The sequence below is a fragment of the Oncorhynchus kisutch genome, unplaced genomic scaffold (assembly GCF_002021735.2).
Source record: "Oncorhynchus kisutch isolate 150728-3 unplaced genomic scaffold, Okis_V2 Okis03b-Okis08b_hom, whole genome shotgun sequence".
Lineage (NCBI taxonomy): Eukaryota > Metazoa > Chordata > Actinopteri > Salmoniformes > Salmonidae > Oncorhynchus > Oncorhynchus kisutch.
The window spans coordinates 11,609,913-11,629,662 of record NW_022261980.1 but is presented as its reverse complement, the minus strand read 5'-3'; the positions used below and the strand labels follow the sequence as shown (position 1 = coordinate 11,629,662).

Sequence of the window (19,750 nt, the reverse complement as noted above, 5' to 3'; positions counted from 1 at the left end):
CTTATAGGAAGATTTGAACCCAGTTAATTTCACCATCAGGGTAAAGCCCTGGTTATTCTGCAGTTTTCACAGTCATTTCTGAACATCCTTTAATGTGATTCGTCTAATACCATGAAATGTCCGTCCCTCATTGTAAGATTTCTGTCTGATTTTTAGGATGAAATTGTTCTTTGCTTAGTGTGTCCAGGTACAACCTCTAAGTTGTGATTGGCTACCTGGTTGATCCTGCCAGTAGCATATGCTTGTCTCAGAGGTTAAGCCATGCAAGTCTAAGTACACACGGCTGGTACAGTGAAACTGCCAATGGCTCATCAAGCGAATGGCTCATTGAACCCTGTTCATGTTTAGTTGGAACCTAATGTAGCAGGTCGGAAACACCTGAGCAGAGTCCCCACACCTGGTTTTCAGTCTACAGTCTACAGTCTACTGTGTTCCAGGACTGTCTGAAGCTGTCTAATCTAACCATGTCTTACTGTCCTGAAGTTGTCTAATCTAACCATGTCTTACTGTCCTGAAGTTGTCTAATCTAACCATGTCTTACTGTCCTGAAGTTGTCTAATCTAACCATGTCTTACTGTCCTGAAGTTGTCTAATCTAACCATGTCTTACTGTGTGTTCCAGGACTGTCTAATCTAACCATGTCCTACTGTCCTGAAGCTGTCTAATCTAACCATGTCTTACTGTCCTGAAGCTGTCTAATCTAACCATGTCTTACTGTCCTGAAGCTGTCTAATCTAACCATGTCTTACTGTCCTGAAGCTGTCTAATCTAACCATGTCTTACTGTCCTGAAGCTGTCTAATCTAACCATGTCTTACTGTCCTGAAGCTGTCTAATCTAACCATGTCTTACTGTCCTGAAGCTGTCTAATCTAACCATGTCTTACTGTCCTGAAGCTGTCTAATCTAACCATGTCTTACTGTGTGTTCCAGGACTGTCTAATTTAACCATGTTTTACTCTCTGAAGCTGTCTAATCTAACCATGTCCTACTGTCCTGAAGCTGTCTAATCTAACCATGTCCTACTGTGTGTTCCAGGACTGTCTAATCTAACCATGTCCTACTGTCCTGAAGCTGTCTAATCTAACCATGTCCTACTGTGTGTTCCAGGACTGTCTGAAGTTGTTTTCTAAGGAGGAGAAGATGACCGACCAGAACAAGGTGTTCTGTCGCCACTGTAAAGCTCTCAGAGACTCCGTCAAGAAACTGGAGATCTGGAAGGTCCCGCCCATCATACTGGTTCACCTTAAACGGTACCTACTGACGACACCGTGTGCATTTTGAAATGACACATGATGACCAAGACACACACACACACACACACACACGCACACACACCGATAACAACGTGTATTAACCCCAGTACTGCCGTCTGTTGTAGGTTCTCGTACGAGGGCCGTTGGAAGCAGAAGCTACAGACCACAGTAGACTTCCCTCTGGAGAACCTGGACCTCAGTCAGTATGTCATCGGACCCAGACTCGGCCTCAAGAGATACAACCTGTTTGGAGTGTCTGTGAGTACTGTACAGCACCTGCCTGGAGACGCCGCGGGTCAAATGCTTTACTGTGCCGTCTTCTGGTCCCGTGTGGCTCGGTTGGTAGAGCATGGGGTCTTTTCAACGACAGGGGGTTCCATTCCCCCAGTGGCCACTCATGGGGCGACAGGGTAGCCTAGTGGTTAGAGCGTTGGACTAGTAACCGGAAGGTTGCAAGTTCAAACCCACGAGCTGACAAGGTACAAAATCTGTTCTGCCCCTGAACAAGGCAGTTAACCCACTGTTCCTAGGCCGTCATTGAAAATAAGAATTTGTTCTTAACTGACTTGCCTGGTTAAATAAAGGTAAAATAAAATAAATACCAAAATGTATGCCCCCCCCATCAACTACTGTCACTTTGGATAAAAGCCTTTTGAGTAAATGACATGCGCTATGTATACTAAAGTACGTGAACACCCCTTCAGATTGGTGGATTGTGCCATTTCTCGTTGCTGACGGGTGTATAAAATCGAGTACACAGCCACGCAATCTCCATAGACAAACATTGGCGGTAGACTGGCCATCCTGAAGAGGTCAGTGACTTTCAACGTGGCACCGTCATAGGATGCCACCTTTCCAACAAGTCAGTTCGACAAATCTCTGCCCTAATAGAGCTGTCCCGGTCCAACTGTAAGTGCTGTTATTGTGATGTGGAAACGTCTAGGAGCAACAACGGCTCAGCCGCAAAGTGGGAGGCCACAAGCTCACAGAATGGGACATGTGAGTACTGAAGCGCGTAAAAATCATTTGTCCTCGGTTGCAACACTCACTACCAAATTCCAAACTGTCTCTGGAAGCAACGTCAGCACAAGAACTGTTCGTCAGGAGATTCATGAAATGTGTTTCCATGGCCAAGCAGCCGCACACAAACCTAAGATCACCATGTGCAATGCCAAGCGTCGGCTGGAGGGTGTAAAGCTCGCCGCCATTGGACTCTGGAGCAGTGGAAATGCGTTCTCTGGAGTGATGAATCACTCTTCACCATCTGGCAGTCTGACAGACGAATCTGGGTTTGGCGGATGCCAGGAGAACCCTACCTGCCCAAATGCATGGTGCCAACTGTAAAGTTTGGTGTGGAGAAATAATGGTCTGGGGCCTGTTTTTCACGGGTCGGGCCCCTTAGTTCCAGTGAAGGAAAATTTTAACGCTACAGCAAACAATGACTTTCTCGACTAGAGACTGTGCTTCTAACTTTGTGGCAACAGTTTGGGGAAGGCCCTTTCCTGTTTCAGCATGACAATGCCCCCTTGCACAAAGTGAGGATCATACAGAAATGGTTTGTCAAGATCTGTGTGGAAGTACTTGACTGGCCTGCACAGAGCCCTGACCTCAACCTCATCAAACACCTTTGGGATGAATTGGAACGCCTACTACGAGCCAGGCCTAATCTCCCAACAGTGCACGACCTCACATGCTATCGAGGTTGAATGGAAGCAAGTCCTCCGCAGGAATGTTTCAACATCTAGTGGAAAGCCTTCCCGGAAGAGTGGAGGCTGTTATAGCAGCAAAGGGGGGGCCAACTCCATATTAACGCCCATGATTTTGTAATGAGATGTTTGAAGAGCAGATGTCCACATACTTTTGATCATGTTGTGTATATTAATTACCCATAATTCATCAGTGCTTGACTTATTACAATGATCCAATGGAAAAAGTCCCCAAACTCCAAGCTTTGAAAGGATTGGTCATGTACTTTACAAGGTCTGAAGGAGTTGTCCTTCGCCAGGTCTGAAGGAGTTGTCCTTCGCCAGGTCTGAAGGAGTTGTCCTTCGCCAGGTCTGAAGGAGTTGTCCTTCGCCAGGTCTGAAGGAGTTGTCCTTCGCCAGGTCTGAAGGAGTTGTCCTTCGCCAGGTCTGAAGGAGTTGTACTTCGCCAGGTCTGAAGGAGTTGTCCTTCGCCAGGTCTGAAGGAGTTGTCCTTCGCCAGGTCTGAAGGAGTTGTCCTTCGCCAGGTCTGAAGGAGTTGTCCTTCGCCAGGTCTGAAGGAGTTGTCCTTCGCCAGGTCTGAAGGAGTTGTACTTCGCCAGGTCTGAAGGAGTTGTACTTCGCCAGGTCTGAAGGAGTTGTACTTCGCCAGGTCTGAAGGAGTCGTACTTCGCCAGGTCTGAAGGAGTCGTCCTTCGCCAGGTCTGAAGGAGTTCTCCTTCGCCAGGTCTGAAGGAGTTGTACTTCGCCAGGTCTGAAGGAGTTGTACTTCGCCAGGTCTGAAGGAGTTGTCCTTCGCCAGGTCTGAAGGAGTTGTCCTTCGCCAGGTCTGAAGGAGTTGTCCTTCGCCAGGTCTGAAGGAGTTGTCCCTTGCCAGGTCTGAAGGAGTTGTCCTTCGCCAGGTCTGAAGGAGTTGTCCTTCGCCAGGTCTGAAGGAGTTGTCCTTCGCCAGGTATGAAGGAGTTGTCCTTCGCCAGGTCTGAAGGAGTTGTCCTTCGCCAGGTCTGAAGGAGTTGTCCTTCGCCAGGTCTGAAGGAGTTGTCCTTCGCCAGGTCTGAAGGAGTTGTCCTTCGCCAGGTCTGAAGGAGTTGTCCTTCGCCAGGTCTGAAGGAGTTGTCCCTCGCCAGGTCTGAAGGAGTTGTCCCTCGCCAGGTCTGAAGGAGTTGTCCCTCGCCAGGTCTGAAGGAGTTGTCCCTCGCCAGGTCTGAAGGAGTTGTCCCTCGCCAGGTCTGAAGGAGTTGTCCCTCGCCAGGTCTGAAGGAGTTGTCCCTCGCCAGGTCTGAAGGAGTTGTCCCTCGCCAGGTCTGAAGGAGTTGTCCCTCGCCAGGTCTGAAGGAGTTGTCCTTCGCCAGGTCTGAAGGAGTTGTCCTTCGCCAGGTCTGAAGGAGTTGTCCTTCGCCAGGTCTGAAGGAGTTGTCAGATTTATTATCTCAATGTTTTGTGATATCTGTTTTGTATGTATTTGTGTATGTCTAGGAGATAGGGGATAAGTGCCTAGGGGATGAGGGCTAGTGTGCTAGTGTGTGTGTGTGTGTGTGTGTGTGTGTATATACAGTACCAGTCAAAAGTTTGGACACACCTACTCATTCAAGGGTTTTTCTTTATTTTTTTACTATTTTCTACATTGTAGAATAATAGTGAAGACATCAAATCAAATCAAATCAAATTTATTTATATAGCCCTTCGTACATCAGCTGATATCTCAAAGTGCTGTACAGAAACCCAGCCTAAAACCCCAAACAGCAAGCAATGCAGGTGTAGAAGCACGGTGGCTAGGAAAAACTCCCTAGAAAGGCCAATACCTAGGAAGAAACCTAGGCTATGTGGGGTGGCCAGTCCTCTTCTGGCTGTGCCGGGTGGAGATTATAACAGAACATGGTCAAGATGTTCAATGTTCATAAATGACCAGCATGGTCGAATAATAATAAGGCAGAACAGTTGAAACTAGAGCAGCAGCACAGTCAGGTGGAAGTTGAAACTGGAGCAGCAGCATGGCCAGGTAGACTGGGGACAGCAAGGAGTCATCATGTCAGGTAGTCCTGGGGCATGGTCCTAGGGCTCAGGTCAGTTGAAACTGGAACAGCAGCATGGCCAGGTGGACTGGGGACAGCAAGGAGTCATCATGTCAGGTAGTCCTGGGGCATGGTCCTAGGGCTCAGGTCCTCCGAGAGAGAGAAAGAAAGAGAGAAGGAGAGAATTAGAGAACGCACACTTAGATTCACACAGGACACCGAATAGGACAGGAGAAGTACTCCAGATATAACAAACTGACCCCAGCCCCCCGACACATAAACTACTGCAGCATAAATACTGGAGGCTGAGACAGGAGGGGTCAGGAGACACTGTGGCCCCATCCGAGGACACCCCCGGACAGGGCCAAACAGGAAGGATATAACCCCACCCACTTTGCCAAAGCACAGCCCCCACACCACTAGAGGGATATCTTCAACCACCAACTTACCATCCTGAGACAAGGCTGAGTATAGCCCACAAAGATCTCCGCCACGGCACAACCCAAGGGGGGGGGGCGCCAACCCAGACAGGATGACCACAACAGTGAATCAACCCACTCAGGTGACGCACCCCCTCCAGGGACGGCATGAGAGAGCCCCAGCAAGCCAGTGACTCAGCCCCTGTAATAGGGTTAGAGGCAGAGAATCCCAGTGGAAAGAGGGGAACCGGCCAGGCAGAGACAGCAAGGGCGGTTCGTTGCTCCAGAGCCTTTCCGTTCACCTTCCCACTCCTGGGCCAGACTACACTCAATCATATGACCCACTGAAGAGATGAGTCTTCAGTAAAGACTTAAAGGTTGAGACCGAGTTTGCGACTCTGACATGGGTAGGCAGACCGTTCCATAAAAATGGAGCTCTATAGGAGAAAGCCCTGCCTCCAGCTGTTTGCTTAGAAATTCTAGGGACAATTAGACATCAAAACTATAAAATAACACATATGGAATCATGTAGTAACCAAAAAAGTGTTAAACAAATCAAAATACATTTGAGATTCTTCAAAGTAGCCACCCTTTGTCTTGATGACAGTTTTGCACACTCTTTACATTCTCTCAACCAGCTTCATAAGGAATGATTTTCCAACAGTCTTGAAGGAGTTCCCACATATGCTGAGCAGTTGTTGGCTGCTTTTCCTTCACTCTGCGATCCAACTCATCCCAAACCATCTCAATTGGGTTGAGGTCAGGTGATTGTGGAGGCCAGGTCATCTGATGCAGCACCATCACTCTCCTTCTTGGTCAAATAGCCCTTACACAGCCTGGAGGTGTGTTGGATCATTGTCCTGTTGAACATCAAAAGATAGTCCCACTAAGCGCAAAACAGATGGGATGGCGTATCACTGCAGAATGACGTGGTTGACATGCTGGTTAAGTGTGCCTTGAATTTTAAATAAATCACTCAGTGTCACCAGCAAAGCACCATCACACCTCCTCCTCCATGCTTCACGGTGGAAACCACACATGTGGAGATCATCCGTTCACCTATTCTGCGTCTCACAAAGACATGGCGGTTGGAACCAAAAATCTCACATTTCTACCCATCAGACCAAAGGACAGATATCCACGGGTCTAATGTCCATTGCTCGTGTTTCTTGGCCCAAGCAAGTCTCTCATTGGTGTCCTTTTAGTAGTGGTTTCTTTGCGGCAAAGTCATGAAGGCTCGATTCACGCAGTCTCCTCTGAACAGTTGATGTTGAGATGTCTGTTACTTGAACTCTGTGGAGCATTTATTTGGGCTGCAATCTGAGGCTGGTAACTCTAAGGAACTCTGGGTCTTCCTTTCCTGTGGCGGTCCTCATGAGAGCCAGTTTCATCATAGCGCGTGAAGTTCTTGACATTTGCTGTATCGACTGACATTCATGTCTTAAAGTAATGATGGACTGTTGTTTCTCTTTGCTTATTTCAGCTGTTCTTGCCATACTATGGACTTGATCTTTTACCAATTAGAGCTACCTTCTGTATACCACCCCTAACTTGTCACAACACAACTGTTTGGCTCAAACGCATTAAGAAGGAAAGAAATTCCACAAATGAACTTTTAACAAGGCACACCTGTTAATTGAAATGTATTCCAGGTGACTACCTCATGAAGCTGGTTGAGAGAATGCTAAGACTGTGCAAAGCTGTTGTCAAGGCAAAGGGTGGCTACTTTGAAGAATATCAAATAGAAAATATATTGTGGTTTGTTTAACACTTTTTTTTGTGGTTACTACATGATTCTATGTGTTATTTCATAGTTTTGATGTCTTCACTATTATTCTACTATGTAGCACATAGTAAACATAGATAAAACGCTAGACTCAGGAGGTGTGTGTGTGTGTGTGTGTGTGTGTGTATATACAGTACCAGTCAAAAGTTTGGACACACCTACTCATTCAAGGGTTTTTCTTTATTTTTTACTATTTTCTACATTGTAGAATAATAGTGAAGACATCAAATCAAATCAAATCAAATTTATTTATATAGCCCTTCGTACATCAGCTGATATCTCAAAGTGCTGTACAGAAACCCAGCCTAAAACCCCAAACAGCAAGCAATGCAGGTGTAGAAGCACGGTGGCTAGGAAAAACTCCCTAGAAAGGCCAATACCTAGGAAGAAACCTAGGCTATGTGGGGTGGCCAGTCCTCTTCTGGCTGTGCCGGGTGGAGATTATAACAGAACATGGTCAAGATGTTCAATGTTCATAAATGACCAGCATGGTCGAATAATAATAAGGCAGAACAGTTGAAACTAGAGCAGCAGCACAGTCAGGTGGAAGTTGAAACTGGAGCAGCAGCATGGCCAGGTAGACTGGGGACAGCAAGGAGTCATCATGTCAGGTAGTCCTGGGGCATGGTCCTAGGGCTCAGGTCAGTTGAAACTGGAACAGCAGCATGGCCAGGTGGACTGGGGACAGCAAGGAGTCATCATGTCAGGTAGTCCTGGGGCATGGTCCTAGGGCTCAGGTCCTCCGAGAGAGAGAAAGAAAGAGAGAAGGAGAGAATTAGAGAACGCACACTTAGATTCACACAGGACACCGAATAGGACAGGAGAAGTACTCCAGATATAACAAACTGACCCCAGCCCCCCGACACATAAACTACTGCAGCATAAATACTGGAGGCTGAGACAGGAGGGGTCAGGAGACACTGTGGCCCCATCCGAGGACACCCCCGGACAGGGCCAAACAGGAAGGATATAACCCCACCCACTTTGCCAAAGCACAGCCCCCACACCACTAGAGGGATATCTTCAACCACCAACTTACCATCCTGAGACAAGGCTGAGTATAGCCCACAAAGATCTCCGCCACGGCACAACCCAAGGGGGGGGGGCGCCAACCCAGACAGGATGACCACAACAGTGAATCAACCCACTCAGGTGACGCACCCCCTCCAGGGACGGCATGAGAGAGCCCCAGCAAGCCAGTGACTCAGCCCCTGTAATAGGGTTAGAGGCAGAGAATCCCAGTGGAAAGAGGGGAACCGGCCAGGCAGAGACAGCAAGGGCGGTTCGTTGCTCCAGAGCCTTTCCGTTCACCTTCCCACTCCTGGGCCAGACTACACTCAATCATATGACCCACTGAAGAGATGAGTCTTCAGTAAAGACTTAAAGGTTGAGACCGAGTTTGCGACTCTGACATGGGTAGGCAGACCGTTCCATAAAAATGGAGCTCTATAGGAGAAAGCCCTGCCTCCAGCTGTTTGCTTAGAAATTCTAGGGACAATTAGACATCAAAACTATAAAATAACACATATGGAATCATGTAGTAACCAAAAAAGTGTTAAACAAATCAAAATACATTTGAGATTCTTCAAAGTAGCCACCCTTTGCCTTGATGACAGTTTTGCACACTCTTTACATTCTCTCAACCAGCTTCATAAGGAATGATTTTCCAACAGTCTTGAAGGAGTTCCCACATATGCTGAGCAGTTGTTGGCTGCTTTTCCTTCACTCTGCGATCCAACTCATCCCAAACCATCTCAATTGGGTTGAGGTCAGGTGATTGTGGAGGCCAAGTCATCTGATGCAGCACCATCACTCTCCTTCTTGGTCAAATAGCCCTTACACAGCCTGGAGGTGTGTTGGATCATTGTCCTGTTGAACATCAAAAGATAGTCCCACTAAGCGCAAAACAGATGGGATGGCGTATCACTGCAGAATGACGTGGTTGACATGCTGGTTAAGTGTGCCTTGAATTTTAAATAAATCACTCAGTGTCACCAGCAAAGCACCATCACACCTCCTCCTCCATGCTTCACGGTGGAAACCACACATGTGGAGATCATCCGTTCACCTATTCTGCGTCTCACAAAGACATGGCGGTTGGAACCAAAAATCTCACATTTCTACCCATCAGACCAAAGGACAGATATCCACGGGTCTAATGTCCATTGCTCGTGTTTCTTGGCCCAAGCAAGTCTCTCATTGGTGTCCTTTTAGTAGTGGTTTCTTTGCGGCAAAGTCATGAAGGCTCGATTCACGCAGTCTCCTCTGAACAGTTGATGTTGAGATGTCTGTTACTTGAACTCTGTGGAGCATTTATTTGGGCTGCAATCTGAGGCTGGTAACTCTAAGGAACTCTGGGTCTTCCTTTCCTGTGGCGGTCCTCATGAGAGCCAGTTTCATCATAGCGCGTGAAGTTCTTGACATTTGCTGTATCGACTGACATTCATGTCTTAAAGTAATGATGGACTGTTGTTTCTCTTTGCTTATTTCAGCTGTTCTTGCCATACTATGGACTTGATCTTTTACCAATTAGAGCTACCTTCTGTATACCACCCCTAACTTGTCACAACACAACTGTTTGGCTCAAACGCATTAAGAAGGAAAGAAATTCCACAAATGAACTTTTAACAAGGCACACCTGTTAATTGAAATGTATTCCAGGTGACTACCTCATGAAGCTGGTTGAGAGAATGCTAAGACTGTGCAAAGCTGTTGTCAAGGCAAAGGGTGGCTACTTTGAAGAATATCAAATAGAAAATATATTGTGGTTTGTTTAACACTTTTTTTTGTGGTTACTACATGATTCTATGTGTTATTTCATAGTTTTGATGTCTTCACTATTATTCTACAATGTAGCACATAGTAAACATAGATAAAACGCTAGACTCAGGAGGTGTGTGTGTGTGTGTGTGTGTGTGTGTGTGTGTGTGTGTGTGTGTGTGTGTGTGTATAAACAGGACGTTAACCCTGTGTCCTTCCCTTCTGTAACAGAACCATTATGGCGGTCTGGATGGGGGTCACTACACAGCCTACTGTAAGAACGCCATGAAACAGCGCTGGTACAAGTTTGACGACCACGAGGTCTCCGAAATCTCCACCTCCACCGTCAAGTCCTCTGCAGCGTACATCTTCTTCTTCTCCTCCCTGTGAGGGCAGAGCTGCAACACTGCCAGGAGCTATGAGGCTACGTAAAGGCTACATAAAGGCTAGCTAACATGCAGAGCTGCTTTGACTCAGCTTACTCTGCTGGTGGGAGAAAGGAACTGAACTGGCAATGTTTTTGTTAACTGAACTGAACTGCCAGGGGCCATACTTGTGAACATTTGCTTAGAGCATGGTTTAAACCGTTAGTCTAAAATGGCTGCTAGCTGTTTCTCTCAGGCCATCCTGGCCAAATTAGCCACAACGCTAATTAGCCACCACGCTGAGGAAGGCCAGCTAAGTAGATGATTATATCCGAATAAACAAATCAACCTATCAGATAACTTAGAGCCACCATCCAATCACATTTGTTCATGAGGTCAATTTGCTTCCAACTGATTGGTCTAAGTGGAGTTTCCCCAATATATGTTTTTGCATGATGCTTCCTTGACTAGGCAAGTGGCATCATAAAAAAATGGCGGTTTTCACATATATGATGAAGTTCTGTGTTGTTTCTTATCCATTTAACACAAACAACTCCATGTACTTTTCAATTACAAACGTCGGAGGATGATATTGTAACATGTTTGTTATTCATACATTGTCAAAGTGATTTATTTTTAAGGAGGAAATTCATGGTCTAAGCAGACGTTCACAAGTATGGCCAGGTTTTGGATAACTGAACTGGCTAGGTTTGGTGGTTTTGGTAGACTGAACTAACAGGTTGATGTGTGGAAAGACAGGGACACACTGTAGTGTGTGGTGGAAGGGTGGGTTAGTGACTGGGTGTGTGGAGGAAAGGGACACACTGTTGCGTGTGGTGGAAGGGTGGGTTAGTGACTGGGTGTGTGGAAAGACAGGGACACACTAGCGTGTGGTGGAAGGGTGGGTTAGTGACTGGGTGTGTGGAAAGACAGGGACACTGTAGCGTGTGGTGGAAGGGTGGGTTAGTGACTGGGTGTGTGGAAAGACAGGGACACACTGTAGCGTGTGGTGGAAGGGTGGGTTAGTGACTGGGTGTGTGGAAAGACAGGGACACACTAGCGTGTGGTGGAAGGGTGGGTTAGTGACTGGGTGTGTGGAAAGACAGGGACACACTGTAGCGTGTGGTGGAAGGGTGGGTTAGTGACTGGGTGTGTGGAAAGACAGGGACACACTGTAGCGTGTGGTGGAAGGGTGGGTTAGTGACTGGGTGGGTGGAAAGACAGGGACACACTGTAGCGTGTGGTGGAATGGTGGGTTAGTGACTGGGTGGGTGGAGGAAAGGGACACACTAGCGTGTGGTGGAAGGGTGGGTTAGTGACTGGGTGGGTTCCCTGTTAAAACACTGTCTATTCATACTAAACCAGAGAGCAGGGAGAGGGTTCCCTGTTAAAATCACCTCAGCTTAAACCCCTGTTCTTAACACAGCAACGTTGTCATTCTGCTAGTTCTGGGTTTCAGTTGAGTCTGTGTGGCGTGGACAGACTTTTGTTAGTATACACAGACCTTATACACAGACCTTATTTAAGATACCATGTACTATGAATCTTCTAGTGAAGAGTATAGGGACGTTTAGTTAGGAAGACTGACGTCAGGGACGTTTAGTGTGACGTACACTGCCTTCGGAAAGTTTTCAGACCCCTTGACTTTTTCCACATTTTATTACGTTAAGGCAAATGTATTCAATCGTTTTTTCTCCTCATTAATCTACACACAATACCCCATAATGACAAAGCAAAAACAGGTTTTTATAAATGTTTGCTAATTTATTCAAAATAAACAAGTATTTACATAAGTATTCAGACCCTTTACTCAGTAATTAGTTGAAGCACCTTTGGCAGAGATTACAGCCTCGAGTATAACGCTACAAGCTTGGCACACCTGTATTTGGGGAGTTTCTCCCATTCTTCTCCTCTCAGGTTCTGTCAGGTTGGATGGGGAGCGTTGCTGCACAGTTATTTTCAGGTCTCTCCAGAGATGTTCAATCAGATTCAAGTCCAGGCTCTGGCTGGGCCACTCAAGGACATTTAGAGACTTGTCCGAATGCCACTACTGCGTTGTCTTCGCTGTGTACTTAGGGTCGTTGTCCTGTTGGAAGGTGAACCTTTGCCCCCAGTCTGAGGTCCTGAGTGCTCTGGAACAGGTTTTCATTAAGGATCTCTCTATACTTTGCCACGTTCATGTTTGCATTGATCCTGACTAGTCTCCCAGTCCCTGCCGCTGAAAAACATCCCCACAGCATGATGCTGCCACCACCAGGATTGTGCCAGGTTTCGTCCAGACGTGACGCTTGGCATTCAGGCCAAAGACTTCAATGGTGGTTTCATCAAACCAGATAATCTTGTTTCTCATGGTCTTTAGAGTCTTTAGGTGTCTGTTGGCAAACTCCAAGAGGACTGTCGTGTCTTTTACTGAGGAGTGGCTTCTGTTTGGCCACCCTACCATAAAGGACTGATTGGTGGTGTGCTACAGAGATGGTTGTCCTTCTGGAAGGTTCTCCCATCTCCACAGAGGATCTCTAGAGCTCTGTGACCATCGGGTTCTTGGTCCCCTAAATAAAGTATTTCTGTTTTTTTTATTTGTAATAAATGTGCCAAAATTTCTAAAAACCAGTTTTTGCTTTTGTTCTAATAGTGTATCTGTTAAAGGAATTAAATTCCTATATGTTTATTAACCAATTCAAATTAAACACTCAAATTTGAAAGATACTTATTTGCATAAAATGGACAGAGGCCAGTCTCAAAATCAATCAATAGCGTTTATTCTCGAGAGTACTGATCATGGTACAATTTTACAACAGGTTATAAACTAAAACATGACGTCATAGGTTTTAAACTGTCCCTCCTCCACTCCGATACAATGGCAGTATAGTTCACAAGCCTTCCCACATCGTCCACCACCTGTTAGATCATCTACTACCAGCCCACGGTCTCTCCTCTCCCTGTGTAGATAAGCATTCTAGCCAGTCTGACGATAACTTCATTAGTTTCTACCAAGGAACAGACAGTCTTTGTTCTAATTCTTGAATATAATTACACACATTATATTCAGTATATTATAATAAGATTCATACATCCATACAGTAACATAATAGAATTCTGTTTAGTCATAGTTCTGATTGTAATGTATACATAATTTAGTCATTATTGATAAAAATCCCTTAACAGTGTTGTGTGTAGATTGCCGTTTTAATTTCACTCCATTTTAGAATAAGGCTGTACTGTGACAGTGTGGAATAAGGAAAGGGGTCTGAGTACTTTCCGAATGCACTGTATATGGACGTTTAGTTAGGTAGAGTGACTTATCTGTACATACAGTAATATTAACAGCTTTCTACTGATATTACACATGAAACACTAAACACGTTGTACATGAACATGGTGCCGAGAGGGATCCTCCTCTTCTTTTTAAACTCACCAATGATCCTTTTATTTTCTCCTTTTTGAGAGAAGCAGCTGGCATGATTGATGACTTAACAAATTGATAAAGGAGTATTCTAAACTACATATTTAGTGTGTATCCCAAAATAGCACCCTATCCCCTATTAAAGAGCACACCTTTTGACAGGGCCCTGGGTTTAAATTTATTTTTTTAAAGAAGTGCGCTTTTCTAGGGAATCATTTGAGACTCGGTCCTTCTCCTGGTGAGGTGTTGAGGTGTTTTTGGTGTGCCCTAAGAGGAGAGGTTTTGTTAAAAACACTTCCCTTCACAGTGTACTGCTGTTTGACCCCCAGTCTTCAGATGAACTCTCTGCGTTGTTTAGGGAGTTCGGTCTTCAGATGTACTCTGCGTTGTTTAGGGAGTTCGGTCTTCAGATGAACTCTCTGCGTTGTTTAGGGAGTTCGGTCTTCAGATGAACTCTCTGCGTTGTTTAGGGAGTTCGGTCTTCAGATGAACTCTCTGCGTTGTTTAGGGAGTTCGGTCTTCAGATGAACTCTCTGCGTTGTTTAGGGAGTTCGGTCTTCAGATGAACTCTCTGCGTTGTTTAGGGAGTTCGGTCTTCAGATGAACTCTCTGCGTTGTTTAGGGAGTTCGGTCTTCAGATGAACACTGCGTTGTTTAGGGAGTTCGGTCTTCAGATGAACTCTCTGCGTTGTTTAGGGAGTCCGGTCTTCAGATGTCTGCGTTGTTTAGGGAGTTCGGTCTTCAGATGAACTCTCTGCGTTGTTTAGGGAGTCCGGTCTTCAGATGTCTGCGTTGTTTAGGGAGTTCGGTCTTCAGATGAACTCTCTGCGTTGTTTAGGGAGTCCGGTCTTCAGATGTCTGCGTTGTTTAGGGAGTTCGGTCTTCAGATGAACTCTCTGCGTTGTTTAGGGAGTTCGGTCTTCAGATGAACTCTCTGCGTTGTTTAGGGAGTTCGGTCTTCTGATGAACTCTCTGCGTTGTTTAGGGAGTTCGGTCTTCTGATGAACTCTCTGCGTTGTTTAGGGAGTTCGGTCTTCAGATGTGATGTCTGCGTTGTTTAGGGAGTTCGGTCTTCAGATGTGATGTCTGCGTTGTTTAGGGAGTTCGGTCTTCAGATGTACTCTCTGCGTTGTTTAGGGAGTTCGGTCTTCAGATGTCTGCGTTGTTTAGGGAGTTCGGTCTTCAGATGTCTGCGTTGTTTAGGGAGTTCTTGCTTGTTTTATGCTGGACACATTCTATGAAAACCAACAGCACAATGCACTTGCGGTGTTTGTATAAAACACATTCATTTATTCAAATCGACCAACTTGACTTTTTGATTTGTAGCAAATGGCACCCTATTCCCTATATAGTGCCCTACTTTTGACCAGGGCCCATAGGGTAGTGCACTATTAAGGGAATGGGGTGCACAAGTAGCCTTTTGTGACCGATTGAAAATGGTTGAGCCTGATACTGAGACATAAATCATTAGGCCTAATCAATAATGTCATCTATCAGTGTAATTTTACTACCCTGGAAAATAACCTCTTCAGCGTACACTAGTCTACTGCACTCCCTTGCTATTAAACACACATGTTTTCATCTAAAATACATGACTTAACCTTCAATACCAATGTTAAGGAGATCAATACATGACTTAACCTTCAATACCAATGTTAAGGAGATCAATACATGACTTAACCTTCAATACCAATGTTAAGGAGATCAATACATGACTTAACCTTCAATACCAATGTTAAGGAGATCTATAATCAATACATGACCTTACCTTCAATACCAATGTTAAGGAGATCAATACATGACCTTACCTTCAATACCAATGTTAAGGAGATCTATAATCAATAAATGTATAGGTTAAGCCAGTTAAATAAATAAAAAATACATAATCTGGTTGTCTTGACAACGGCCGCTGATTATTTGTGATATGTTGATCTTCTGTTGTCCTTTTTTCAACTTGGTCCTGGAATAACCACTAATTCACATGTGGGGATGTATGAATGCCGATGTTTCTGACATTTTAAAAACATCTGGAGCTGAGTTAGACTGTTTTTCTCAATGTGTTGGGCTCTCTGGGGGTCTAGGTTTAAGCACAACATTCAGTATGTGGGAGGGAGGGAAGGGGGCTGTCTGGGGGTCTAGGTTTAAGCACAACATTCAGTATGTGGAGGGAGGGAAGGGGGCTGGCTGGGGGTCTAGGTTTAAGCACAACATTCAGTATGTGGAGGGAGGGAAGGGGGCATCCCAGGGTGTGGCTGGGGGTCTAGGTTTAAGCACAACATTCAGTATGTGGAGGGAGGGAAGGGGGCTGGCTGGGGGTCTAGATTTAACCACAACATTCAGTATGTGGGAGGGAGGGAAGGGGGCTGGCTGGCTGGGGGTCTAGGTTTAAGCACAACATTCAGTATGTGGAGGGAGGGAAGGGGGCTGGCTGGGGGTCTAGGTTTAAGCACAACATTCAGTATGTGGAGGGACGGAAGGGGGCTGGCTGGGGGTCTAGGTTTAAGCACAACATTCAGTATGTGGGAGGGAGGGAAGGGGGCTGGCTGGGGGTCTAGGTTTAAGCACAACATTCAGTATGTGGGAGGGAGGGAGGGAAGGGGGCTGGCTAGGGGTCTAGGTTTAAGCACAACATTCAGTATGTAGAGGGAGGGAAGGGGGCTGGCTGGGGGTCTAGGTTTAAGCACAACATTCAGTATGTAGAGGGAGGGAAGGGGGCTGGCTGGGGGTCTAGGCTTAAGCACAACATTCAGTATGTGGAGGGAGGGAAGGGGGCTGGCTGGGGGTCTAGGTTTAAGCACAACATTCAGTATGTGGAGGGAGGGATGGGGGCTGGCTAGGGGTTTAGTTTTAAGCACTTCATTCAGTATGTGGAGGGAGGGAAGGGGGCTGGCTGGGGGTCTAGGTTTAAGCACAACATTCAGTATGTGGAGGGAGGGAAGGGGACTGGCTGGGGGTCTAGGTTTAAGCACAACATTCAGTATGTGGAGGGAGGGAAGGGGGCTGGCTGGGGGTCTAGGTTTAAGCACAACATTCAGTATGTGGAGGGAGGGAAGGGGGCTGTCTGGGGGTCTAGGTTTAAGCACAACATTCAGTATGTGGAGGGAGGGAAGGGGGCTGTCTGGGGGTCTAGGTTTAAGCACAACATTCAGTATGTGGAGGGAGGGAAGGGGGCTGGCTGGGGGAGGTAGAGAAGGGGGAGGTAACATAACAGTCCCAATATTATTTTGCTTCATCATAACGTGGCGGCAGGGTAGCCTAGTGGTTAGAGTGGAGGGGCGGCAGGGTAGCCTAGTGGTTAGAGCGTTGGACTAGTAACCAGCAGGTAGCCTAGTGGTTAGAGTGTTGGACTAGTAACCGAAAGGTTGCAAGTTCAAATCTGTCGTTCTGCCACTGAACAGGCAGTTAACCCACTGTTCCCCGGTAGGCTGTCATTGAAAATAAGAATTTGTTCTTGACTGACTTGCCTAGTTAAATAAAGGTAAAATAAATAACAGTCCCAAGATTATGTTACAACATTCCCAAGATTATGTTACAACATCACGTGAACATTGGAGCCAAATGATTTCTAAGGTTAAAACCCAAATGGCACCCTATTCCCTACATAGTGCACTACTTTTGACCAGGGCCTTGGCACCCTATTCCCTACATAGTGCACTACTTTTGACCAGGGCCTTGGCACCCTATTCCCTACATAGTGCACTACTTTTGACCAGGGCCTTGGCACCCTATTCCCTGCATAGTGCACTACTTTTGACCAGGGCCTTGGCACCCTATTCCCCACTACTTTTGAACGGAACCCTTTGGGTGTCTATTGGAACCCTAGGGTGCCATTTGGGATGTATTCTAAAGATAGATCACTCAAGGTAGGTAGACGTTTCTTCTTACCACAGATCTAGGATCAACTTTATCCCAAATCCTAACTGTTTCCATAAAGGAAACATAGATAGATCTGAACCTAGGGCAGCGGTTAGGAGCAACATCAACATCCTCCACAGATTGTCTGGAGGAAGCACAAATCACACTTCAGGGCCTGTCTTGTAGTAGGAGTACTGATCCTGGATCAGGTCACCCCTCTCCATATAATCGTATTCATTATTATCCAAAAGGCAAAACTGATCTTAGATTAGCCCTCTGAGACACTTAATACTGGCCCAGTAGCCCTCTAGGGGGAGATTAATAGACATCTTAAAAATGACAAAATAGAAATCACTGTTTCTTGTGTTGTATGCTAATTGATTTTCTCATTTTCCTTCATTGCTATGAAGTTTCTAATAACACTTGTATTAATAACCTCAAACATATAACAATGTAGCTATTTATTCACATCATTCAAATAAAACAACCTGATGCTGCATGTCATTATACCTCTCCGCCACTAGATGGCACTAGATATATTATATTGGTGCCGTCTGGATCCCAGTAATAAACGTTTGTCATTAAGCAGACACTTTTATCCTAAGTGACTATCAGTCATGCGTGCATACACATTTTTAAGTATGGGTCATCCCGGGATTTGAACCCACTGTCCTGGCTGTTGCAGGCACCATGCTCTTATCAACTGAACTACAGAGGATCACGGTACTATCTTCCTAGTAGTAGTTTACCTGGGGTGTATTTAGGGATGGGAAACGCTCTGTGACTGTTGCATGTAGAAATAGAATGAATAGATTGGCACGATTCCCTATCCTGTCTGAAAGAAGAACACTTCTGTTCTATGTGATACATTTCTATCAGGACGTTCTCTGAACGTTACATCGTCTGAACAGTTCCATTTGGTGTCTTTGGGTATCCATGGTAACCTGCTTTCATTCACATTTCATTCAATGTTGCCTTGAGTTCATTCATGTTTTATTGAAGAATTACACAAAAACACCCAGAACCGAATTTGTCTCTGTGTCCAGTACACTCCAGAGGGGTTTTCTGATAGTTCACCCAGCTCCTTCTGTAGGTTGGTCTGTCGTCAAGTTCTGGACCCACCCCCAAGCCCTTCACCCCGAGCCCTTCGCCCCGAGTCCTTCGCCCCGAGTCCTTCACCCCAAGCCCTCCACCCCAAGCCCACCTAATTGGGTGGGAGGAAGCTTCACTAAGCTCGTTGGACAGTAAAATGGAGCCATCACCTATCCAATTCCCTCAGATCTGCAAACATGAACAGGGTGTGGGCTAGACTAGGGGCTGGTTTGGCACTTTGTGGGCTAGCTGTGGGCTCTACCAGTCTGGGTCTTGATCAGAGCCACGGTATGTTTTTGGCCTGTGATGTATCAGATATAGGGCATGATGGGTAAGTTGGGCCTGTGGTGTGTTCCAGTTAGAGGATATTCTGGGCCTAGAGCCGTGGTAAGTTGGGCCTGTGGTGTGTCCCAGTTAGAGGACATTCTGGGCCTAGAGCCGTGGTAAGTTGGGCCTGTGGTGGGTCCCAGTTAGAGGACATTCTGGGCCTAGAGCCGTGGTAAGTTGGGCCTGTGGTGGGTCCCAGTTAGAGGACATTCTGGGCCTAGAGCCGTGGTAAGTTGGGCCTGTGGTGGGTCCCAGTTAGAGGACATGCTGGGCCTAGAGCCGTGGTAAGTTGGGCCTGTGGTGGGTCCCAGTTAGAGGACATTCTGGGCCTAGAGCCGTGGTAAGTTGTGGAATGAGTAGTGGCTGGGAGAGCACGGGTCCTAGTTGGATCCTGGGACTGGGTATGTTTTTGGTCTGTGGTGGGTCAGATCTGGGGTATGTTGGGTCAGATCTGGGGTATGTTGGGTCTGTGGTGGGTCAGATATGGGGTATGGTGGGTCTGTGGTGGGTCTGATCCGGGTTATTTTGGGTCTGTGGTGGGTCAGATCTGGGGTATGTTGGGTCTGTGGTGGGTCAGATCTGGGGTAGGGTGGGTCTGTGGTGGGTCAGATCTGGGGTATGGTGGGTCTGATCTGGGGTATGGTGGGTCTGTGGTGGGTCAGATCCAGGGTATGGTGGGCTGTGGTGGGTCAGATCTGGGGTATGGTGGGTCTGTGGTAGGTCAGATCTGGGGTATGTTGGGTCAGATCCGGGGTATGTTGGGTCTGTGGTGGG

At 46.4% G+C, this 19,750-nt stretch overlaps 1 protein-coding gene across 3 annotated transcripts in view; it reads left to right on the top strand.

Moving 5' to 3' along the window:
- Positions 1–15,633, top strand: part of LOC116359597 (ubiquitin carboxyl-terminal hydrolase 8) — a 54,020-nt gene extending 38,387 nt beyond the window's left edge. For all 3 annotated transcript variants that reach the window (XM_031812477.1, XM_031812475.1, XM_031812476.1), the window contains 3 exons: positions 1,109–1,251; positions 1,380–1,512; positions 10,166–15,633. In XM_031812477.1, coding sequence (XP_031668337.1) covers positions 1,109–1,251; positions 1,380–1,512; positions 10,166–10,324 — 435 coding nt within the window. In that variant the 3' untranslated portion in view covers positions 10,325–15,633. The remainder of the gene's footprint in view (positions 1–1,108; positions 1,252–1,379; positions 1,513–10,165) is intronic.
- Positions 15,634–19,750: the final 4,117 nt, after the last annotated feature.